The 19,609-nt window shown below is 48.1% G+C and overlaps 1 protein-coding gene across 5 annotated transcripts in view; it reads left to right on the plus strand.

Annotated features, from left to right (window-relative positions):
- Window positions 1-19,609, plus strand: part of MCPH1 (microcephalin 1) — a 1,335,298-nt gene that overhangs the window by 238,588 nt on the left and 1,077,101 nt on the right. For 3 of the 5 annotated variants that reach the window (XM_085610822.1, XM_085610824.1, XM_085610825.1), the window contains exon 8: window positions 1,452-2,786. The exons of 1 other annotated variant lie outside the window; for it this stretch is intronic. In XM_085610822.1, the coding sequence (XP_085466948.1) occupies window positions 1,452-2,786 (1,335 nt within the window). The remainder of the gene's footprint in view (window positions 1-1,451; window positions 2,787-19,609) is intronic. One more of the 5 variants, XM_085610823.1, reaches the window with a different exon arrangement.

The raw sequence follows: 19,609 nt of genomic DNA on the forward strand, positions 1-19,609 counted from the left end.
TCAGCATCAGAAGACTGAGTGGCATGAGGAGAGTGTCAAAGGAAGCCGACCTGAGGAAGCGGCAGACTGTAATTCGTCAACGGAAAGGATTGGACTTGAAGTCCTTAAAAACATCCTCAACATGCAAGTCAAAACACTCAATAGTCCAAGGACGGCAAAATAGGCTAGGTGGTGCTTGAGAAATGGCAAAGGAGAGAAAGCCTAAGGCCAAGGAGCCACCGACTCTGAAAAGGAAGGCTCCGCAGACTCCAAACTATGTACACTCAAGTTCGAGTGAAAGACCCGCCACCTCAAGGCCAAAATTGCTGCGCATTTTCAGAGAAAAAGATTATGACGATTCTCTAAAGGGATTTCGGATCCCAGCTAAGCTGCCGGAGCCCATAATGGTTGAGGAAGGACAGGCAGACATCAAGCCACCCTCAACACCAGAGCCTCACGAGGAAGAGCAGAAAGAGTTGTTCGACTACGAAGACTTGACCAAATGGTGATTGACACTGCCTAAGAAAAAAATACAAAAAAGACTCAATGTTAGACTGAACCAGTAGATGTCAGAATAATACACTGCGTGTGAATCCAGAAAACTCTTCAAGCTGCAGAACTACTGGTAAGTAACTATTTCATTTATAGGCTCTGTTTGAAAAGCAGTGCCAGCTTTCTATCCCCGTCACTGTGTGGGTTTACAGCCCGGTTATCAGTTTGCTCAATGCTCAGGAACAGAGGTGGATTGTAGGTCATTATGTAATTCAGGGGCTAGGGCTATGGTGGAGGGAGGGGAAAGATAGGTGTGTGTGCGTGCTGTTTCCCTTTGTGACATCTTTGAACATCAGTTTCTTTCCCCCTTCCTCACATATGTTGACAAGTCTAATGGTGAGCGCTAGTTTATTTTACGTTTTCCTTGGAGTTTTACAACCCTGTATGTTACCTGTTTGATGCCCCATAACTCTAGAAGTTAGCACGATCCTGGATGTTGAGGCAGTAGGAGGAGTTATAGTCCATTTGGCGCCAGGTGACGTTCAGGTAAAAGCTGTCCAGAACAGTCCAGTTTTGAGGACGTTCCAGAACTGCGTGTGGTGTGTCTCTGCCCTCAATGTAAAATGAGTGTCCCACAGTCTGAGGCCCAGGGCCGCTAGCAATCTCCATGTTTTGTCATTTTGTGCCATTGGTGGGTAAGGGGATTTATCTTCATCTGAGCAGCGTAAATTTAATAATGTGTAATTGAAAGGTCTTTCTGGCCCTTTTCCTCTGTAGGCCTCAAATATATGGGGTATTGCACGAACCTAACCTAGCCTCTTGGACGATACAGACGATTTTGAACTTGGTCCTCACATATACTAAGACTGAATGTAGCGCTTGAATCACTATGAAGTTAACATCCCTTTAGCATGCTTGTCTGATGTTTACATTAATTTTTTGCTAGATATGGTTACTGTGCTGCTCTTACTTTATTGCAGAAGATGCCATCAGTGAAACTTTGAATTCAAGCTTTGAAGACTTGTTCGGAAAACCAAGAAACATCCAAATGAAAGGTGTGAGTTTGAAGAAAGATGATAATTGTGCCTCAGCATTAGAATTCAATAGGGAGCTTACCTCTGCACCATTGCCTAGCCCTGATCTATTCCAGCTCACCCCACTGAAAGAGGAGAGGACACCTTCACTGAGGAACTTGAGCCTTTTTGTAGAAGCAAACGCAGCGCCTATTTTAGAAAAGAAGCGGTTGTTTGACTCTTCAGCTAGCAATGCAGTGCCCACAAAGTGCATGCCTTCAAGCCCAGCTGAACTGAAAAGCGATAACAACATCTGTGGTACCCCGGTACACGTGAAGGTTCCAGAAAAGAAAAGAATAAGTAGTGCGTTCAAATCTGCGTGCGAGGTTTTTTCTGAACATTTTGCAAATGAGGAAAGTCGTGAGTGTTTACATTCTAACGGACTTGGCAAGAAACCTGCTAGAAATGTAAAATCTTCATCCAGTTTAAAATCGGCAGCCTTAACATCGGGCCAATCCAATAGGAAAACGTGCGTTGTACCGGACTTTGTGACGCCCCCAAAGACCGCGAAGAGCTCAGACACCAAAAACAAAACATTGAGTTATGAGGACTTTTTTTCTGCACCTAAGCAAAAGAACAATAAAAGCCTTTTGAATCGCTTTTCTTTGGGTGCTCCATCACGTAAATCGCCAAGTCCTCCCCCAGTGGTATCTGGGAAACAACATGCTTTAAACAAAAGAAGAAGATCTGGAGAGGAGAGTGATGACGTGATTTCCAACCAAAGTAAAAAAAGATTCAGAACTTTCCAGATACATGTTGTTGCTAAAACCAAGTTAAAGGAATCAAAATTAAATGGACAACCCAAATCTACTACATCTTTAAATGGTTTGCCCAAAAGAAAAACACATGAAAAAACACCACCTGTAAGCCACATGGCGAATGAAGCTATGATCAGCACAAAAACCTCTCACAGAACTAACGTTGGTTATACATTGGTTCAGCCCAGCAGCAGCGTGCCGAATATTAATACTTGTTCAACACAAGCCCACAGCTTTTCAAAAACCTTGAAGCCAACGGTATTTACACCACCTCCTTTTAAAGAGAAAAACAAACCAGCAAACAGAGCAAAAGAGATTTCTGTAGGAAATATTGCTTCTTTTCAATCTTCAGACTGTTCAAAGGATCGAACTGTACCAGGTTCAATGGAAATACCAGCAAGCACATTGACTTTACCTCATTGCACAAAGCCAGAGACGAACGCCGAAGAAAACAAGGAATTTCAACAAAAAAGATTCAGTCTGAGTATGTAAACTGTCCTTTTTCTTGGTGATGTAATTCTGTTGCAAAATGGTTAACTGTGAACGTATTTCGATGTAGATCTGCTTTTAACTTTTTTTAAGGCTGCATTTTTAACTGTGCAATATTGTAATTTAACATGATAAAAACAATACTGTGATTTATTGAGGTTTAATTAGGGAGGTGGATATTACCACCTGTGTATTATCCTAACTGACCTTTTTCTGCTATTTTTCCAAATACATTACCCATTCTGAAATAATATACTTTATAAAATGTTGTTTGGTCATTTGCTAAACTGTTGACATTTGTTACTGTCATATTTAAAAATGATCAACTAATTATTAAATTACATTTGTAACATGGTTTAACTCTCGTTTTATCCTTGAATTTCACATATCTGGCTACTGGATACATTTACATTGATCACTGTACACTGTAAAGAATTTGAGAAAAAAATCTGGATTAGTTGTGGACGCATTTTTCTGTTATTGATGGTGTGCTTCTGAGTGCAGAGCCAACGCCCTTAAAAAACGTAAAACACACAGTACTGACTGTTCCTTTTAATATAAAGATCTGCTCTAAGATTGATTTATATAAATGTATATTTTGATATTTGATGCCATCAAGAACAAGTTGCTTCTTTGTTCAGTGTTAACATGAACTGGTAGCAAAGGCAATTCCGGGCCTCAAAATCATAAAAATATTACTAGACCTGCAGGTCGAGTAACTTGAATAATCTACTCAACCTAACTGTAATTTACTTGAGCCTAAACGGGTCTCAAATTCTGTGATCATTGGCAAATATTTTTTTACAGTTGCCTTTTTCTTCATTGTCACATTTGAGTGCACCTTCAAATATGAGTTCAGCATTTCTGCCATACAAAACAAAACTTTTGTTTGATTAAATAGACTTAACATTTGCTCCATGTGTAATAAGAATCTAGCCCACATATAGAGTACACATGATCCTTGACTTGCCTCTTACTTTACTAATGGCTTTGCCATCGGGGCAGGAGTGTTTCTCAGTTCATGTTTAAGGACTCACTTTTAATAAATATATTACTAAAGCATGATGTGGTAGTGCACTTGTCATTTAAAGGCAGTACATTTCTAAGAAATGGCAAAAAACTTCTCACTACCTTGCAGCTTTACAGATAAAACTATATAGTGCATTAACAATAATCTGTGAACATTGGGGTTCAGAAAATATTTCATTTACACATCACCAAGTAAAGTGTTCTGACTTGATTTTCATCCTATTAAAATATTTTTTTCTTCATACAGACGTACACAAAATGGGCTTTCACAACTACTGAATATATATTTTGAAATGTTTGTACAGTTGGCTTATTAGCAATTTTCATGTGTTAGGAAAAAACCTGATACCCTACAGCCTTTCATTTCACACTTCCCTACAACAGGTCAGACAGTTCACTTTACAAAATCCTGTAACTCTGCAGTCTGAAGGACAAATAATTGTAAACTGACTTCTGACCTCTGTGTATCTGAACAGAACAAATGTTACAAGATGAAAATATGATTTATAGGCATTTGTATTGCTCCTTTTTTATTTTTTTTAAGAGTTTTATATAGCACAAACTAGACTCGAGACATCAGGTATCAGAGCGCTTTACATGAGCACCAGTTTTGTTACATAAGGACACATTTGTTTTGGTTAGGCAAGGGGAGATTAAGTGATTTGCCCAGAATCACAGGATGTTGAGTGTCATTGCAGAGACTCGAACCAGGTTCCCCAGCTTCGAGGTCGACCGCTCTAGCCGTAAGGCTACATCCTCTCCCCAATGATGGAGTTTTATACAGTGCGAACCTGACCCGAAGTTATCGGGTTTCAGAACACTTTACATAGCACCAGTTGCGTTACATTAGGACACATTCATTTTTGTTAGGCACTGGGAGATTAAGTGATTTGCCCAGAATCACATGATGTTCAGCTTCATTGCCGAGACTCGAACCCAGTTTCCCAGAGTCGAGGTCGACCGCCCTAGCCGTCAGGCCGACTCCTCTCCTTCACCTTCTGACTGAACAGAACACCTGTTCTTTGTCCACTCTGGCGAGTAGCTCCTAAATATAGCTTAACCTGATAAAATTGATCGCCATAGTGAGTGAGCCTGTAGATTTTTCAGCGCCTGAATTCCTTAATATGGTTTTCACAATTTGCTGCAGAACACCCCTGAACCAAGGCCACACCGTTTTACAGGTAGACAAATATAAACTCCTTGAGGTTTCACCTGGCCCATAATTTGGTATCTTGGGTAAACTCAAAAGTTAACTGTAGGAAAGCGCCACTCACGTGGTTACCCCCATTTTTGTGGGCTGATGCTGCTGGCTCTGTGCATTGGGACTCTGCTGACCAGACCCCGTTGTATCGAAATCGGGTATATTCCTAATTGACATATTTAGTTTTCCTACAAGTTCCTAGTATATGCTACAAAGTTCACCCAGGGCCTGTAAGCTAAATGTCATTAGTGGACAGCGGTACCATCCACTACATGGACAGTGTAAACATGGTTTCAGCTCTACCATTGTATGCCGACTGTGGCAGTTTAAGAACTGCAATTCGAACTGCCAAAATAACTCCCTCTGAAAGTCCCAAACCCTTCTTTTTATATTTTAATAAGTCACCCTTATGTAGGCCTTATAGCCCACAAGGCAGAGTGCATGGGATTTAAAAGTAGGGTTCAGCAACTAAAAGCTGTTTTCACTGTAGCAAGGCTGACTGCTCCATAGAGAAACATTTGGATGTATTATTAAACTTAATACTTTGATCTAATCGTGCACATCTAGAAATTTCATTCTTGGACTACCTTGTAATATTTATTTAAAGCCAATTCACTGATGAAGTTGGATTTTAATACTGAAGACAAAGCACTTTTAGAAAGTTATCCTTTCTCTACCTAAAGCCTCTGGAGACTAATTTGCATTTGCCTGCAGCTGCAGTCTTATGAGTGCTTAAGCCCTGAAAGGCCTTGGTGTGGGGAAGTGTTTCTGTTCCTCTAGCAGGATGACCATTGGCAGTTCACAGGAGCTTAACTTCAAATGGGCCCAGGACCTTAACTTCAAAGGGGCCTCCTGTGTCGCAGGTAGATGTCAGATGACCCTTGGACAAGCCTCGTTCTTTGTTTCCCCCGACCAAACAGGCTTCTATTCCAGTGGGAAGGGAGCTGCACACAGAATTTGTTTGAAGTTACCACATAGGAGGGGTTTCTCACTACTATGTCACACCTCTGGGTAGGCACGCAGGCACTGCACAAGGGGAGAAGGGTTTCTTCATCTTGGAATTAGGGAGTGAGGGACATTGTGGGATTGTTTGCAGTCTGGAACATATCAACTGATGCCAAAGTGAGTAGGGTCACCCCTTAGAACCTTTACCCTTTTGGTTTGGGAGGGGCCAGAAATCCTCCCCACTCACATGTTTGTGCCAGTCATAAATGTGGCACCCCTGGGCACCTTCTTCAGGAACACTCTGGACCTGTGTAAAAATAATAGAGGTACTGCACCTGCTGTTTAAATCCTTTGAGGAGACCTGAAGGGCTGGACATGCTCCCACTTTGAACCAGGACAAAGAAGTGGACTTCAAGGGTCAGTTGGCTGGCCTCCTGTTAAGCTATAAGGGCACAACAAACTGCAAGAAACCTTTCATTGAAGACCCCAGCTGACAAGGTCCAACTGAACCTTCCCTGGGTCCTGCTGGTGGCTTCTGCTTGAGTGAGTCTTGACCCCAAAAGTGCTGTTCCTGAGGTCCTGGGACAAAGTGTACTCCTCCTAACATCTTGAAAATCCTGGGACTTAGAAACGTTTTGACTCCAGAGGACCGGGCCAAATGTTCCAAGTTGTTGCTACTGGGACTGAAGGTACAGGTTTCTTCTGCTATATTTCCACAGCACCAAATCTGTTTCTGCTGGACCTTGCGGAGAAGGTATCCGGGATCGGGAAGCCCTCTTCTGCTGCAGCCTGCATTCTCGCTCTGCTGGAGGAATCAGAACTCCAAAACAAAATGAACGTAGAAAACTTGACTGCACGAAGGCACCAAAAATATCCACATGGCGTGTTGACGTCCTTGTGTTTGAATTTTTGATTTTCCCCACCAATGTTTTCATCGGGACCTTGTTCAACACCTATCCGGTATTGTGGATCCCTCCGTGCATACAGCCACTGCTTTGCCCTGTTAAAGAACTCTGACTTCGACTTTCAAGACTAAGTCTGAAGGTAAAATCACCAATAAGGTTGAAGCTGGTAGGTGTATCCAAACCGTGTTCTTTCATGGTCAACCTCAATTTGCGGCCGGGTTCCAGGTCCACAGCGACCAGATTACCCACTTTGGTGCTTAATGTTTTTTGGCGTTTTTTTTATTTTAAACTTTTAAAATTGATATGTCTTGGTTCGAGGCATGTGGGCTGCTGAATTCATATCTGTGCATAGATCGCCGCCTAGTGTTAGGTCCGGATGTTTGCACGTTGTTGTCCTGGAAGAGTCTTCGAAGTATCACGAGATAGGTGACTCCTCCCCTGGACCACAGTGCGCATGGGCATCCTCTCCATCCTTAGATTGTTTTTTTCCGCCATTGGGTTCGGATGTGCTTATCTTAGCTCAAGTTAGGAAAATTCAGTTTAAGGCCAAAAGGCCTTTAGTTTTCGTCGGTACTGTTACCGTTTGGTATCGACTACTTTCTTTACTAGTTTAGAACCTTCTTCCAGCCTTTCGGATCCGTTTGGTCCGAACATCGAACTTACATCGACGATGGAATCGAGGACTCCATTCAAACGGTGTCCTTTATGCCACGCAAAATACTCTCACATCGACGTCCACCCGGTATGCAACAAATGTCTGTCACTGGATCACGATGAGTCAAAATGTATGGCCTGTGCCCGATTCCGATCGAAGAAGACTCTCCGGAATCGACGGGCGGCGAGATTAGAAGCGCAGCAATCGGCGCCTGCCCCGGCCAACATCTTCAGCACTGAGGACGAGGACGCAGAGAGCGTGGAAGAAGTAAACTCCAGCCCCGCTTCCGAACACGATTCCCTATCGGAAGACGACGATGAAGTGCTTTTTCAAAGGGAAGAAGTAATCGACGAGGTAGGAGACTACGATGAGGCCTTTGGGGCCGAAGAAGATAGCTCCAGCGAGGAGCCAGGCCCACCCGTCGATACGGAGGCCGTCAAAGTGCGTCATTCTAAGGCTCAGGTCGAGGGATCGCCTCCGGGCCTTACCCGAGATCACTCTCAAAGTTCTTCGGCCCCGCCTCAGGCCCGGCCTCGAACATCCCGCACGAGCCATTATTAATGAAGACGACTGGATTCCCTTCAACGAAACCGAAACCAATCGTCGCACCAGTTCAACCGAAAGTGAAACTGGCTGTAATCGGCTCGAAGGCCTCGAAGCCCTCCACTCCTTCGACGCCAACAAAGGCCGTCGGCCCCGAACGAAGTAAAAGGGATTTCGGCGCCGAACTCACTACAGCGGATATCGGTACCGATCCGAAGAAAAAGGCCCTCTGTCCCCCCAAAGCGCCTCCGGCTCCGAAGCAGTCGGCCCCGACCACCAAAGTCAAAATGGCCGCTCCATCGGCGTCCACGTCGAAGACAGCGGCACACGCCAAGTCGTTGACTCCATCGACCGTCGATACCTGTCTTCGGATCGATGACTCCATGGCTACAAAGCAGTCTACGCCTACCTCCACGGTGCCGACCGGCTCCAAAGAGCCTTCTGCGTTCTCAGTGCAACAAGTCGCGGCCTCGTTGCAACGCATCAGGGAACGGGCAGCCCTCCGATCCACGTCGGGCCCCGACACGCACAAGGCCCCGAAAGCACCCGCGGCGCCAACCAACATCACTTTTGGCTTGCCGCCGCCCACGGCGCCGAAGATGTTCGAGATCCGAACACGTGTCCGGCAGACACAGTCCCCATCTACTGGACACACAGACTCTGAGCCTTCACAGCCGCAATTCATCGACGCCGACACTGGTAAACCGATTCTCCGCAAGCGGAAGATCACACCAGAGAGAGGACTGGACTCCTACAGAATACCTCTCAAGCACAAATTGCCAGCTGGGTCGGAACCAGTTCTGTATGAACGCTTACAAACCTCCTATCAGGATCCCCAGTCCTTTTCTCCTACGCCTTCGGAGACGGACGCAGTAGAGGACTACATGGGAGATGATACCACCTACCCTGGGGATGTCGATCCTGATGAGCATCTGCAGGACCCAGATCAGGCATGGGATGACCCTACAGACCAGGGCACCGCGCCAGATACCCAGGACACGCAGCTTTACAGCGCCAAGACATCTCCCACAGAGGACACTGCTGCCTTCAATGCCCTCATAGAACGGGCTGCCGCAAATCATGGAGTAGAACTCCATTCTGACACTGTTGAAGAAGACTTCTTAGTGGACACTTTCGCCTCTTCAGAAAGAACTGTCAAAACTCTGCCCATGTTGAATGGAGTTCTCAAACCTGCAAAGGACATTTTCAAAGAAACAACTAGGGCACGGGTGCTAAACCCCAGGATTGAAAAAAAAATACAAGCCTGCACCCGGAGACCCTATGTACATTAGAGGTCAGTTACCTCTGGACTCCATGGTGGTTGCTAACGCTCGCAAACAAGCCCATTCGCAGACAACAGGTGATGCTCCTCCCCCAGACAAGGAGTCCAAAGTGCTGGAGACGTCGGGCAAAAGAATTGCAGCGCAAGCCGCAAACATCTGGCGCATTGCCAACACACAGGCACTCCTGGCCCGTTATGATTGTTCACACTACGACACGCTAGAATCACTACTCCAGCATTTGCCAGATGAATACAAAGAGGCAGCGAAGCTCCTCATCAGAGAGGGACAACTCCTTACTAATGCATCCATCAAGTGCGCCCTCGATGCCGCAGACACAGCAGCAAGAGCAATCAACACCAGCGTCATGTTACGACGACACGCATGGTTGAGAATCTCAGGATTCAAGCCAGAGATTCAAAACAACATCCTAAATCAGCCAGTCAACCCAGACTACTTATTCGGCCCTGAGGTTGACACTACCCTCGAAAAAATTAAAAAAGACACGGACACTGCGAAATCAATGGGGGCTCTGCAGACGCAGCAATTTCGTAGTGGCTCCTTTCGTCGCCCCGGGAATAGAGGAGCAGCTAGAGGCCAGGGGTCACAGCAGCAATACCCTAAAGGGGGCACACAGAGTACCTACGATAAAACCAACAGAGGTGGATATCGTGGCTCCAGCACCAAGGGCAGAGGACGTGGTTACGGCAACACCAGGTCCTCCCCCCAAAAACAAACAGTGACGCCCTCTCCCTTCCCCCCGACCACATAACACCTGTCGGGGGGGAGACTCCAGCGGTTCCTGTCCACGTGGAAAGCCGTCACCACAGACAGGTGGGTCAGGGACATTATCCAGCACGGTTATTGTCTCGAATTAAGCTCCACTCCACCCAACATACCGCCAAAGCACCGTCCTATGTCCGTAGAGCACTTAGCATTATTGCAGCAGGAAGTGCTAAGTATGCTGCAAAAAGGTGCAATAGAGGTCGTGCCCGTCAACCAGCAGGGGACAGGGGTGTACTCTCTGTACTTCTTAATCCCAAAGAAGGATGGGTCACTCAGACCTATACTAGACCTGAGACCTCTCAACCACTACATTCTCTCAGAGCATTTCCATATGCTCACCCTACAGCAGGTTCTCCCGCTGCTCAGTCAGGGAGACTTCCTAGCCACACTAGACCTCAAAGATGCGTATTTCCACATACCCATACACCCATCACACAGGAAATATCTCAGGTTCACTATTCAGGATCAGCACTATCAATTCAAAGTTCTCCCCTTCGGAGTGACAATAGCACCCAGGGTTCTCACCAAGTGCCTCGCTACGGTGGCTGCACATCTACGGAGACAACACATTCACGTCTACCCTTACCTGGACGACTGGCTTGTTCAGGCAAAGTCAGCCCAGCAATGTGCCAGCCACATGTCCCTCACCATTCACCTTCTTCACAGTCTGGGATTCTCACTAAATTACCCAAAATCACATCTCCAACCCGCACACGTACGACAGTACCAGGGCGCGACCATAAACACTCTGGCAGCCACAGCTCAGCCAAATTTAGTGAGGATCAACAGCATGCAACTGCTGATCTCAAAGTTCAAACCTCAACACTCCATTCCTGCGCGAGTGTTCATGCAGTTGATAGGCATGATGGCCTCCTGCATCTTCATAGTCCCGCACGCAAGACTACATATGCGCCCGCTTCAGGAGTGCTTGGCACGTCAATGGAATCAGGCTCACGGGCAATTAAAAGACCTAGTGTTGGTGAGCGGTCGGGCATACAACTCTCTGCATTGGTGGAATCCGCAAAACCTTTGCAAGGGCCGACCGTTCCAGGAGCCTGTTCCACAAATAATACTGACAGCGGACGCCTCTCTCCAGGGTTGGGGAGCTCATGTACTCACTTACACAGTGCAGGGACTATGGACAACGCAACAAAAGAAGATGCACATCAACGTTCTGGAACTGATGGCAATCTTCCTAGCCATGAAGGCATTCAAAGTACACTTGTGCAACAAAGTCGTGTTGATCCGGACGGACAACAGGACTGCCATGTACTACATACAGAAGCCGGGAGGAACACACTCTCCACAGTTGTCTCATCTGGCTCAGAGCATGTGGAAGTGGGCCATTCAGAGGAACATATTCCTCATGGCAGAACACCTCCCCGGCAAGGACAACCAGATGGCGGATCTGCTCAGCAGACACAGCCGCCAGATGCACGAGTGGGAGCTACACCCATCAGTACTCCAACCGTACTTCCAACAATGGGGTCATCCAGAGATAGACCTATTCGCCACAAACGAAAACGCAAAATGCCGAAGCTTTGCCGCCAGGTTCCCACATCCTCAGTCACAGGGCAATGCGATATGGATGAACTGGTCCGTCAGATTTGTGTACGCTTTTCCCCCAGCGCCATTGATACCGCTAGTGGCACGCAAACTGCGACAACACTCTCTGACACTCATCCTAGTTGCTCCCACATGGGCGCGCCAACCAAGGTACACCACCTTTCTAAAACTTTCCGTGGTGCCGCATCAGAGGCTGCGGATCAAACCTGCACTTTTAACGCAGAACCATGGCGAAATTCAGCACCCAGATCCGCAACAGCTGAACCTGGCAATCTGGCTCCTGAAGTCTTAGAGTTTGGCTACCTGAACCTGCCACCTGACTGTATGAATATCATCAAGGAGGCCAGAAGACCCACTACCAGAGCTTGCTGTGCGGCTAAATGGAAGAGGTTTGTCATATATTGTAACAACAATGACATTAACCCGCTAGACCCATCCATTCAAAACATCATCTGTTACCTCTTACACCTATACCGATGCAATCTGGCATACACCTCAATACGTATCCATTTGACCGCAATAGCAGCCTATCTCCAAAACAGGCAGCACCTCTCTTTATTCAGAGTGCCTGCCATCAAAGCCTTCTTCGAGGGACTCAGACGAGTAATTCCCCCAAGACACCCACCAGCACCGGTGTGGAACCTCAATTTGGTCCTCACCAGACTGATGGGTCCACCCTTCGAACCTCTCCATTCATGTGAGATTCAATTCCTCACCTGGAAAGTAGCTTTCCTAGTAGCAATTACTTTGTTAAGAAGAGTTAGTGAACTCCAGGCACTGACCATTCAAGAGCCATTCATACAGGTTCACGCAAACAGGGTCGTACTACGTACCAACCCCAAATTCATGCCTAAAGTAATATCGCAGTTCCACATAAATCAAACTATCAAACTGCCTGTTTTCTTTCAAAATCCACAGAATGTCGCTGAGAGAATGCTCCATACACTAGATGTAAAGAGGGCCCTCATGTACTACATAGACAGAACTAAGGACTTTAGGAAGACGAAACAACTTTTCGTTGCCTTTTCTCCACAACACAAGGGCAACGCCATTTCCAAAGCAGGTATAGCCAGATGGATCGTTAAATGTATTCAGATTTGCTACCTAAAAGCACATTAACGATTCCCCCAAGAGCCCACTCAACACGAAAGTTAGGGGCGTCCATGGCTTTCCTGGGAAACATTCCTTTACAGGAAATATGTAGAGTAGCCACATGGTCCACTATCCATACATTTACCAAAGACTACTGTGTAGATGTACACTCAAAACAGCAGGCAGCTGTAGGACAGGTTGTTCTCAAAACTCTTTTTCAGACTGCTGCAGCTGGCACGGGTAGCCGCCGCTAATAGGAGGTACTGCTATGTATTCTATGCACAGATATGAATTCAGCAGCCCACATGCCACGAACTGAATATGCGACTTACCAGTATGCATCTGTTCTTGGCATGTAGGGCTGCTGACATTCATATCGCCCACCCTCCTCCCCGGCGCCTGTAGCAGCTGCAGCTCTCAGAATTACTGTATAGCATGGTCATCTCTTACTGTATCTACTCCATCACTGCCACAATGGCGAAAAACAATCTGAGGATGCCCATGCGCACTGTGGTCCAGGGGAGGAGTCACTTATCTCGTGATACTTCGAAGACTCTTCCAGGACAACAACGTGCAAACATCCGGACCCAACACTAGGCGGCGATCTATGCACAGATATGAATGTCAGCAGCCCTACATGCCAAGAACAGATGCATACTGGTAAGTAGCATATTCATTCCCCCTACTTGATTTGTTTTGTTTTGCTGTCATTTAAAGTATTTCTAAATTTTTTACACATTTCTTAAGTTAAGCCTCTGTGTTTCTGCCATATCTACCAGGGACTGAGGTCAGGTTTAAATTATTGAAACCTTTACCGGACCTAACAAGATAGTGACTACATAATTTGGGGTGGACTCCTATCCAACCCAGCTAATAATCCATGTTCTTATACTAACTCTGGAGAGATGCGGTTGAGAAGGGTAAGTCAGCACATTTTGTACAAGCACTATATAAATGCTAAAATACAATACATTTAAGAACAGTCGGGTGATCAGCAAAGCAGACTCAGACAGGTTAATGCAATCCTTATTGTAATCTGATGGCAACCATGCCAATTAGTATAAATATAGAAGATGTTTATCAACTCGCCAGTCCCCAATTCCTTATCTGTTTTTGCTGCTCATGTGAGTTCTCCAGCTGTAGAGCCTGTGAATCTGAGCTTTGAGATAGGATCCGAAGAGTGAATAGGTATCATCATAGCAAGACCTCCCATAACAGCTTTGGATTCAGTCTCTAATCAGTGCAATCCACAAGCTGCCTAGGATTCAATTTACTGCCAAGTGTTTGCCAGTGTGGGAGCTCTGATTTAATTGATATTTGGTGCACCAGAGAGGAATTCCTATAATCCTTGGCTTGATAAACTAATAATGTAAATAATGTTACCTCCCATAACCCTCCCCCCCACCCACCCCAATAATGGTTGATGTTTATTTTCTTACCTCCTGCAGATTGTTTATGCAGCAGTGTATTTGGTTGTTGATCAGATAGTTGACACAACTAATATTTGTTCTGTTGATAGTTTTAAGTTTAACTCCTTTTTTAACTACCTTCCTTCATCATTGCATTCCTGCTCTGCTCCTCAGACCTGGCCAACTTTTGTGTGACGTCATTAACAACTCTGGCATGAATCTGAAGATTGCTCACCTATTCCTTACTTCTCCATATGGTTTTTTAACACTTTGAAGTTTGATCTGTGCCTCATCCAAGTTAAGAAGTCTCTTTCTGTATGACTGATCAATCTCGAGATGTTGAATCTGAATTCCCTGAAAAGCTTTGGTGATTTAGGTAAAATGAGCTAAATGGATGAACATAGAATTGCCTTTTACTTGGCTGCGCAGGTTTCTGTCTCATGCACCAACTGTTTTACATCGAAAGTTTCAGGGGTATCCCCACAATACCGATTGTGAATCCTAAATAGTACGGTAGCCTTATTTTTTTTTTTTTTTTTTTTTTTTTTTTTTTTGTTGATTTTTTACCATGCAAGTTCATATATTTCTTTGTCAGAGTGAATCTATCTTCTTATACAAAATCAGAATATACTTGTGTTTTGACATGCAATACAATCTTAACAATTCATTTTAGACATTGAATAAGATTTCTAATACTTAGGAATCCAATAGACAAATGAGATATAGAAAGAATATTAACCCCTTCTCTGTTAGCAATTATTGTGGGAAAATGTATACATGGAAAAATGGGTATGAAAGACACCAATGTATTTCTGAAATGGGAACAAATTATAGAGTTTAGAAACAGTACATATTTGCACATTTTCGAAATTGGGAATACTCATACTAGCATGAGAATTATCGGTCATTTTTCAAAATGACTTTTTTTTTACACAATGTCTTTCATTTGGAAGGCAGAAATGCTTCAAAAATCAATATGTAATAACAGTTGCTTTACAAATCTGAATTACCCAAAGTCTCCCGATAAAAATGGTACCTTACTTGTGTGGGTAGGCATAGTGCCCACGACAGGAAATGGCTCAAAACCCAACGTGAACACACCACATTTTCACAATGAAAATGTACCCTTTTTTTGCGAAGTGTCTAGCTGTAGTTTTTTAACACTAGCACTGCCGGCACCTAGGGAAACCTAGCAAACCTATACATTTTTGAAAACTAGACACCCAGGGGAATCCAGGATGGGGTGACTTAACTGCCTCCCACCAGGGTCTGTTACCCAGAATCCCTTGCAAACCTAAAAAATTGTCAAAAAACCACATTTCTGTGGTGGAAAGTTCTGGAATCTGCGTGGATCCACAAATTTCCACCCACGCCAAAGTCTTACGAGAGAAATGGTACCTCACTTGTGCAGATCGGCCTAGTGCCCGCGACCGGAAACAGCACAAAACGCAACGTGGTCACACCTAGGGGTGGGCGGAATTTGCGAAATCCACTTTCGTACTAGTTTGGGGCCCTGTTGAAGACTTCTGGTCTTTAGATTTCTGATCTCCACCCTTTTGGTCTGTTTTCTTCTGATCACCCCCTTGGCCCTGGTTCTGGTTCTTTTGCTTAACCCTGGTTCTGACCCATTGGTCTGCCTTCTTTCCCAATTCTTGGGGAGAGGTCAGATCAGAGTCAACCAAGTGTTGATGCAGTTGCTGGTTTTGACAGTTATTTAAAATCTGTTCTCTCATCATCAAATTGTACAATCAATCAGTGACACTTGTAAAGCGCGCTACATACCCGTAGGGTCTCAAGGCGCTGGGGGGGGGGGGGGGAGAGGGGGGTGCCGCTACTGCTCGAACAGCCAGGTCTTCAGCTTCTTCCTGAAGGAGAGGTGGTCTTGGGTCAGGCGCAGGTCGGTCGGGAGGGAGTTCCAGGTCTTGGCGGCCAGGTAGGAGAAGGACCTTCCTCCTGTAGTCGCTCTTCGGATGCGGGGGACGGCGGCGAGGGCGTGGTTGGCTGATCGGAGGTGGCGTTTGGGAGCGTGGAAGTTGACTCGGCTGTTGAGGTAGCTCGGGCCTTGGTCGTGTAGGGCTTTGTGTGCGTGGGCGAGGAGGCGGAAGGTGATTCTTTTGTTGACGGGGAGCCAGTGAAGGTCTCTCAGATGTCCGGAGATGTGGCTGGTTCGTGGGATGTCGAGGATGAGTCTGGCTGAGGCGTTCTGGATCCGCTGGAGTCTCTTCTGGAGCTTGGCGGTGGTACCGGCGTAGAGGGCGTTGCCGTAGTCCAGTCGGCTGGTGACGAGGGCCTGGGTGACGGTCTTCCTGGTCTCGGTGGGGATCCACCAGAAGATCTTCCGTAGCATGCGTAGGATGTTGAAGCACGCCGAGGAGACGTTGTTGACTTGCCTGGTCATGGAGAGGGAGGAGTCCAGGAGGAAGCCCAGGTTGCGTGCATGGTCTGTCGGTTTGGGTGCGGTGCCCAGGGCGGGAGGCCACCAGGAGTCGTCCCAGGCGGAGGGTGAGGAGCCCAGGATGAGGACCTCCGTCTTGTCCGAGTTCAGTTTCAGGCGGCTGGTCGTCATCCACTCGGCTACCTCTTTCATCCCTTCGTGCAGGTTGGATCTGGCGGCGGCGGGGTCGTTGGTCAGGGAGAGGATCAGTTGGGTGTCGTCGGCGTAGGAGATTATGCTGAGGTTGTGTTTGCATACGATGGCCGCGAGGGGGCTCATGTAGACGTTGAAGAGGGTGGGGCTCAGAGATGATCCTTGAGGGACGCCGCAGGTGACTTCGGAGGCCTCTGACTTGTACGGTGGTAGGCGGACTCTCTGTGTTCTTCCGTCGAGGAAGGAGATGATCCAGTCCAGCGCCTTGTCCTGGATTCCGATGTTGCTGAGGCGCCGTACTAGGGTGCGGTGGCAGACCGTGTCGAATGCCGCAGAGAGGTCTAGGAGGATGAGGGCCGCTGTTTCTCCATTGTCCATCAGGGCTCGGATGTCATCGGTGGCGGCGATGAGGGCGGTCTCGGTGCTGTGATTGGCTCGGAAGCCGGACTGTGAGGGGTCGAGGGATCCGTTTGTCTCGAGGAAGGCGGCCATCTGCTTGTTGACGGTCTTCTCGATGACTTTGGCTGGAAACGGGAGGAGCGAGATGGGGCGGTAATTCTTGAGGTCGGTGGGGTCCGCTGTAGGTTTCTTTAGTAGGGCGCTGAGTTCGGCGTGCTTCCAGCTCTCAGGGAAGATGGTGGTGTCGAAGGAAGTGTTGATGATGTCTCGCAGGTGGGGTGCGATGACAGCGTCGGCCTTGTTGAAGACGTGGTGAGGGCAGGGGTCGGTCGGTGATCCGGAGTGGATGGAGTTCATCGTGCGGATGGTGTCTTCGGTGCTGATCGGGGTCCAGGCGTGGAGGGTGGTGGTGGGGGGTGGTTGTTCGGTCATGGTGTGCGTTGGTTGTTGAAGCTGTTATGTATGTCCGCGATCTTGTTGTGGAAGTATGAAGCGAGGGAGTTGCAGAGGTCTTGCGATGGGGTGATGTCGTTGTTTCCTGCGCTGGGGTTGGAAAGCTCTTTCACGATGTTGAAGAGTTCCTTGCAGTTGTGTGCGTTGTTGTCCAACCGGTCTTTGAATGCTGTTTTCTTGGCGGCGCGGATCAGCTGGTGGTGTTTCCGGGTGGCAAGTTTGAAGGAGGTCCTGTTGTCTGGTGTCGGTTCCCTTCTCCAGACTTTCTCGAGGGCTCGGCAGTTCTTCTTGGAGCTCGAGTTCGTCGGTGAACCATGGGGCCTTCTTGCTGCCGGGTCTGCTAGGTGGGGTCCTCAGTGGGGCGAGTTCGTCCGCGCAGTTGCTGATCCACTTCGTGAGGTTGTCGGCGGCTTGGCTGGGGTTCGCTGAGCTGGCAGGAGGGTGCTGGTTCAGGGAGGTGGCGAGCTGGTCTGCTGTGATCTTGTTCCAGCTTCTGCGGGCTGCCTGTTGCTGGTGTTGGTGGGTCGTCGTTCTCTTGAAGGTGAAGTGGACGCAGCTGTGGTCCGTCCATTGAAGCTCTGTGGCGTGGCTGAAGTCTATGTCTGTGCTGGATGAGAAGACTGCGTCGAGTGTGTGTCCGGCGAGGTGGGTGGGGGTGGACACCAGTTGCTTGAGTCCCAGGTTGGCGAGGTTGTCGAGCAGGGTGCTGGTGTTGCGGTCGTTGTTGTTCTCCAGATGGAAGTTGAGGTCTCCCAGGAGGATGTAGTCGGCGGAGGGGAGGGCATGCGGGCTGACGAAGTCGGCGATGTCCTCGCTGAATTGTGTGCGTGGTCCAGGGGGTCGGTAGATCAGGGTGCCTCTGAGGGTGGTGTTCGGGTTGGTGTGGATCTGGAAATGCAGGTGTTCGGCGCTGGTCAGGGTGTTGTCGGTGCTGGTCGTGAGACGGATGGTGTTCCTGTGGATGATGGCGATGCCTCCTCCCATCTGGTTGGCGTTTCGGTCCCTCCGGACGACCTTGTAGCCCTCTGGGATAGCGATGGCGATGTCGGGAGCTGAAGAGGCGTTCATCCAGGTCTCCGTGAGGAAGGCGACGTCAGGGGCTGTGGCGTCTAGAAGGTTCCAGAGTTCGATGGCGTGTCTGTGGACGGAGCGGGTGTTGAGCAGGATGCACTTGAGGTGGGTGCTGCTGGTGTTCGACTTGGTGGGTGCTGGTGCGAGGCTGGTCCGGATGCAGGTGAACTTGCAGGCGTGGCAGCTGAAAGGTCCGTGGGTACGTCGTGGAGTGGCTTGATGGCATTCTGGGAGTCGGCTGGTGTTGAGAGCGGTGAGGGTGGCGGCGGAGTACGTCAGGCGGGTCGGTCGGGATCTTCGTTGGCCAGGGGTCCTGGCGCTGGGCGCGGTCCGGTCGCGGACGGGCGCAGACGGGCTTACCTTTGGCGCGCCCGCTGCGCGTGACCGCTGCGCGTTCGCACGGTCGCCATATAAGGCGAAGTGCGCGGGTGGGCGGGGCAGCTGGGAGGCGGGAGCGGGGAGGGAACAGAAAGGAAAAAGGGGCGTGGTCAGCGGTGGTGGCGGGAAGCGGGGAGGGAAGGCGGAGGGCGGCGAGGTAGGCGGGCAGACAGGCAGGAGAACGCAAAGGGCTGAAACTGACTAGAAAAAAAATACAGGCACAAAAGTCAGACAAAAGCTGCTAACACGGGAGGAAAATGCAGTTCAAACAAGCACAAATGCTAGACAAAACAAGCAAAAACAGACGCCTGCGGCGTCAGCCGGCAGCGAGGCAGGCAGCGAGGCAGAGGGCAAGGCGAGGGGGCACACACAGCAGCTGGTGGCCGTGCGGCGCGGGGGTGTCCCACAAGTGGGTCACACTCACCTGCGTCGCACGGTCGCCATATAAGGCCAAGTGCGCGGGTGGGCGGGGCAGCTGGGAGGCGGGAGCGGGGAGGGAACAGAAAGGAAAAAGGGGCG

This window comes from Triturus cristatus, chromosome 6, assembly GCF_964204655.1.
Source record: "Triturus cristatus chromosome 6, aTriCri1.1, whole genome shotgun sequence".
In the NCBI taxonomy this organism is placed as follows: Eukaryota; Metazoa; Chordata; class Amphibia; order Caudata; family Salamandridae; genus Triturus; species Triturus cristatus.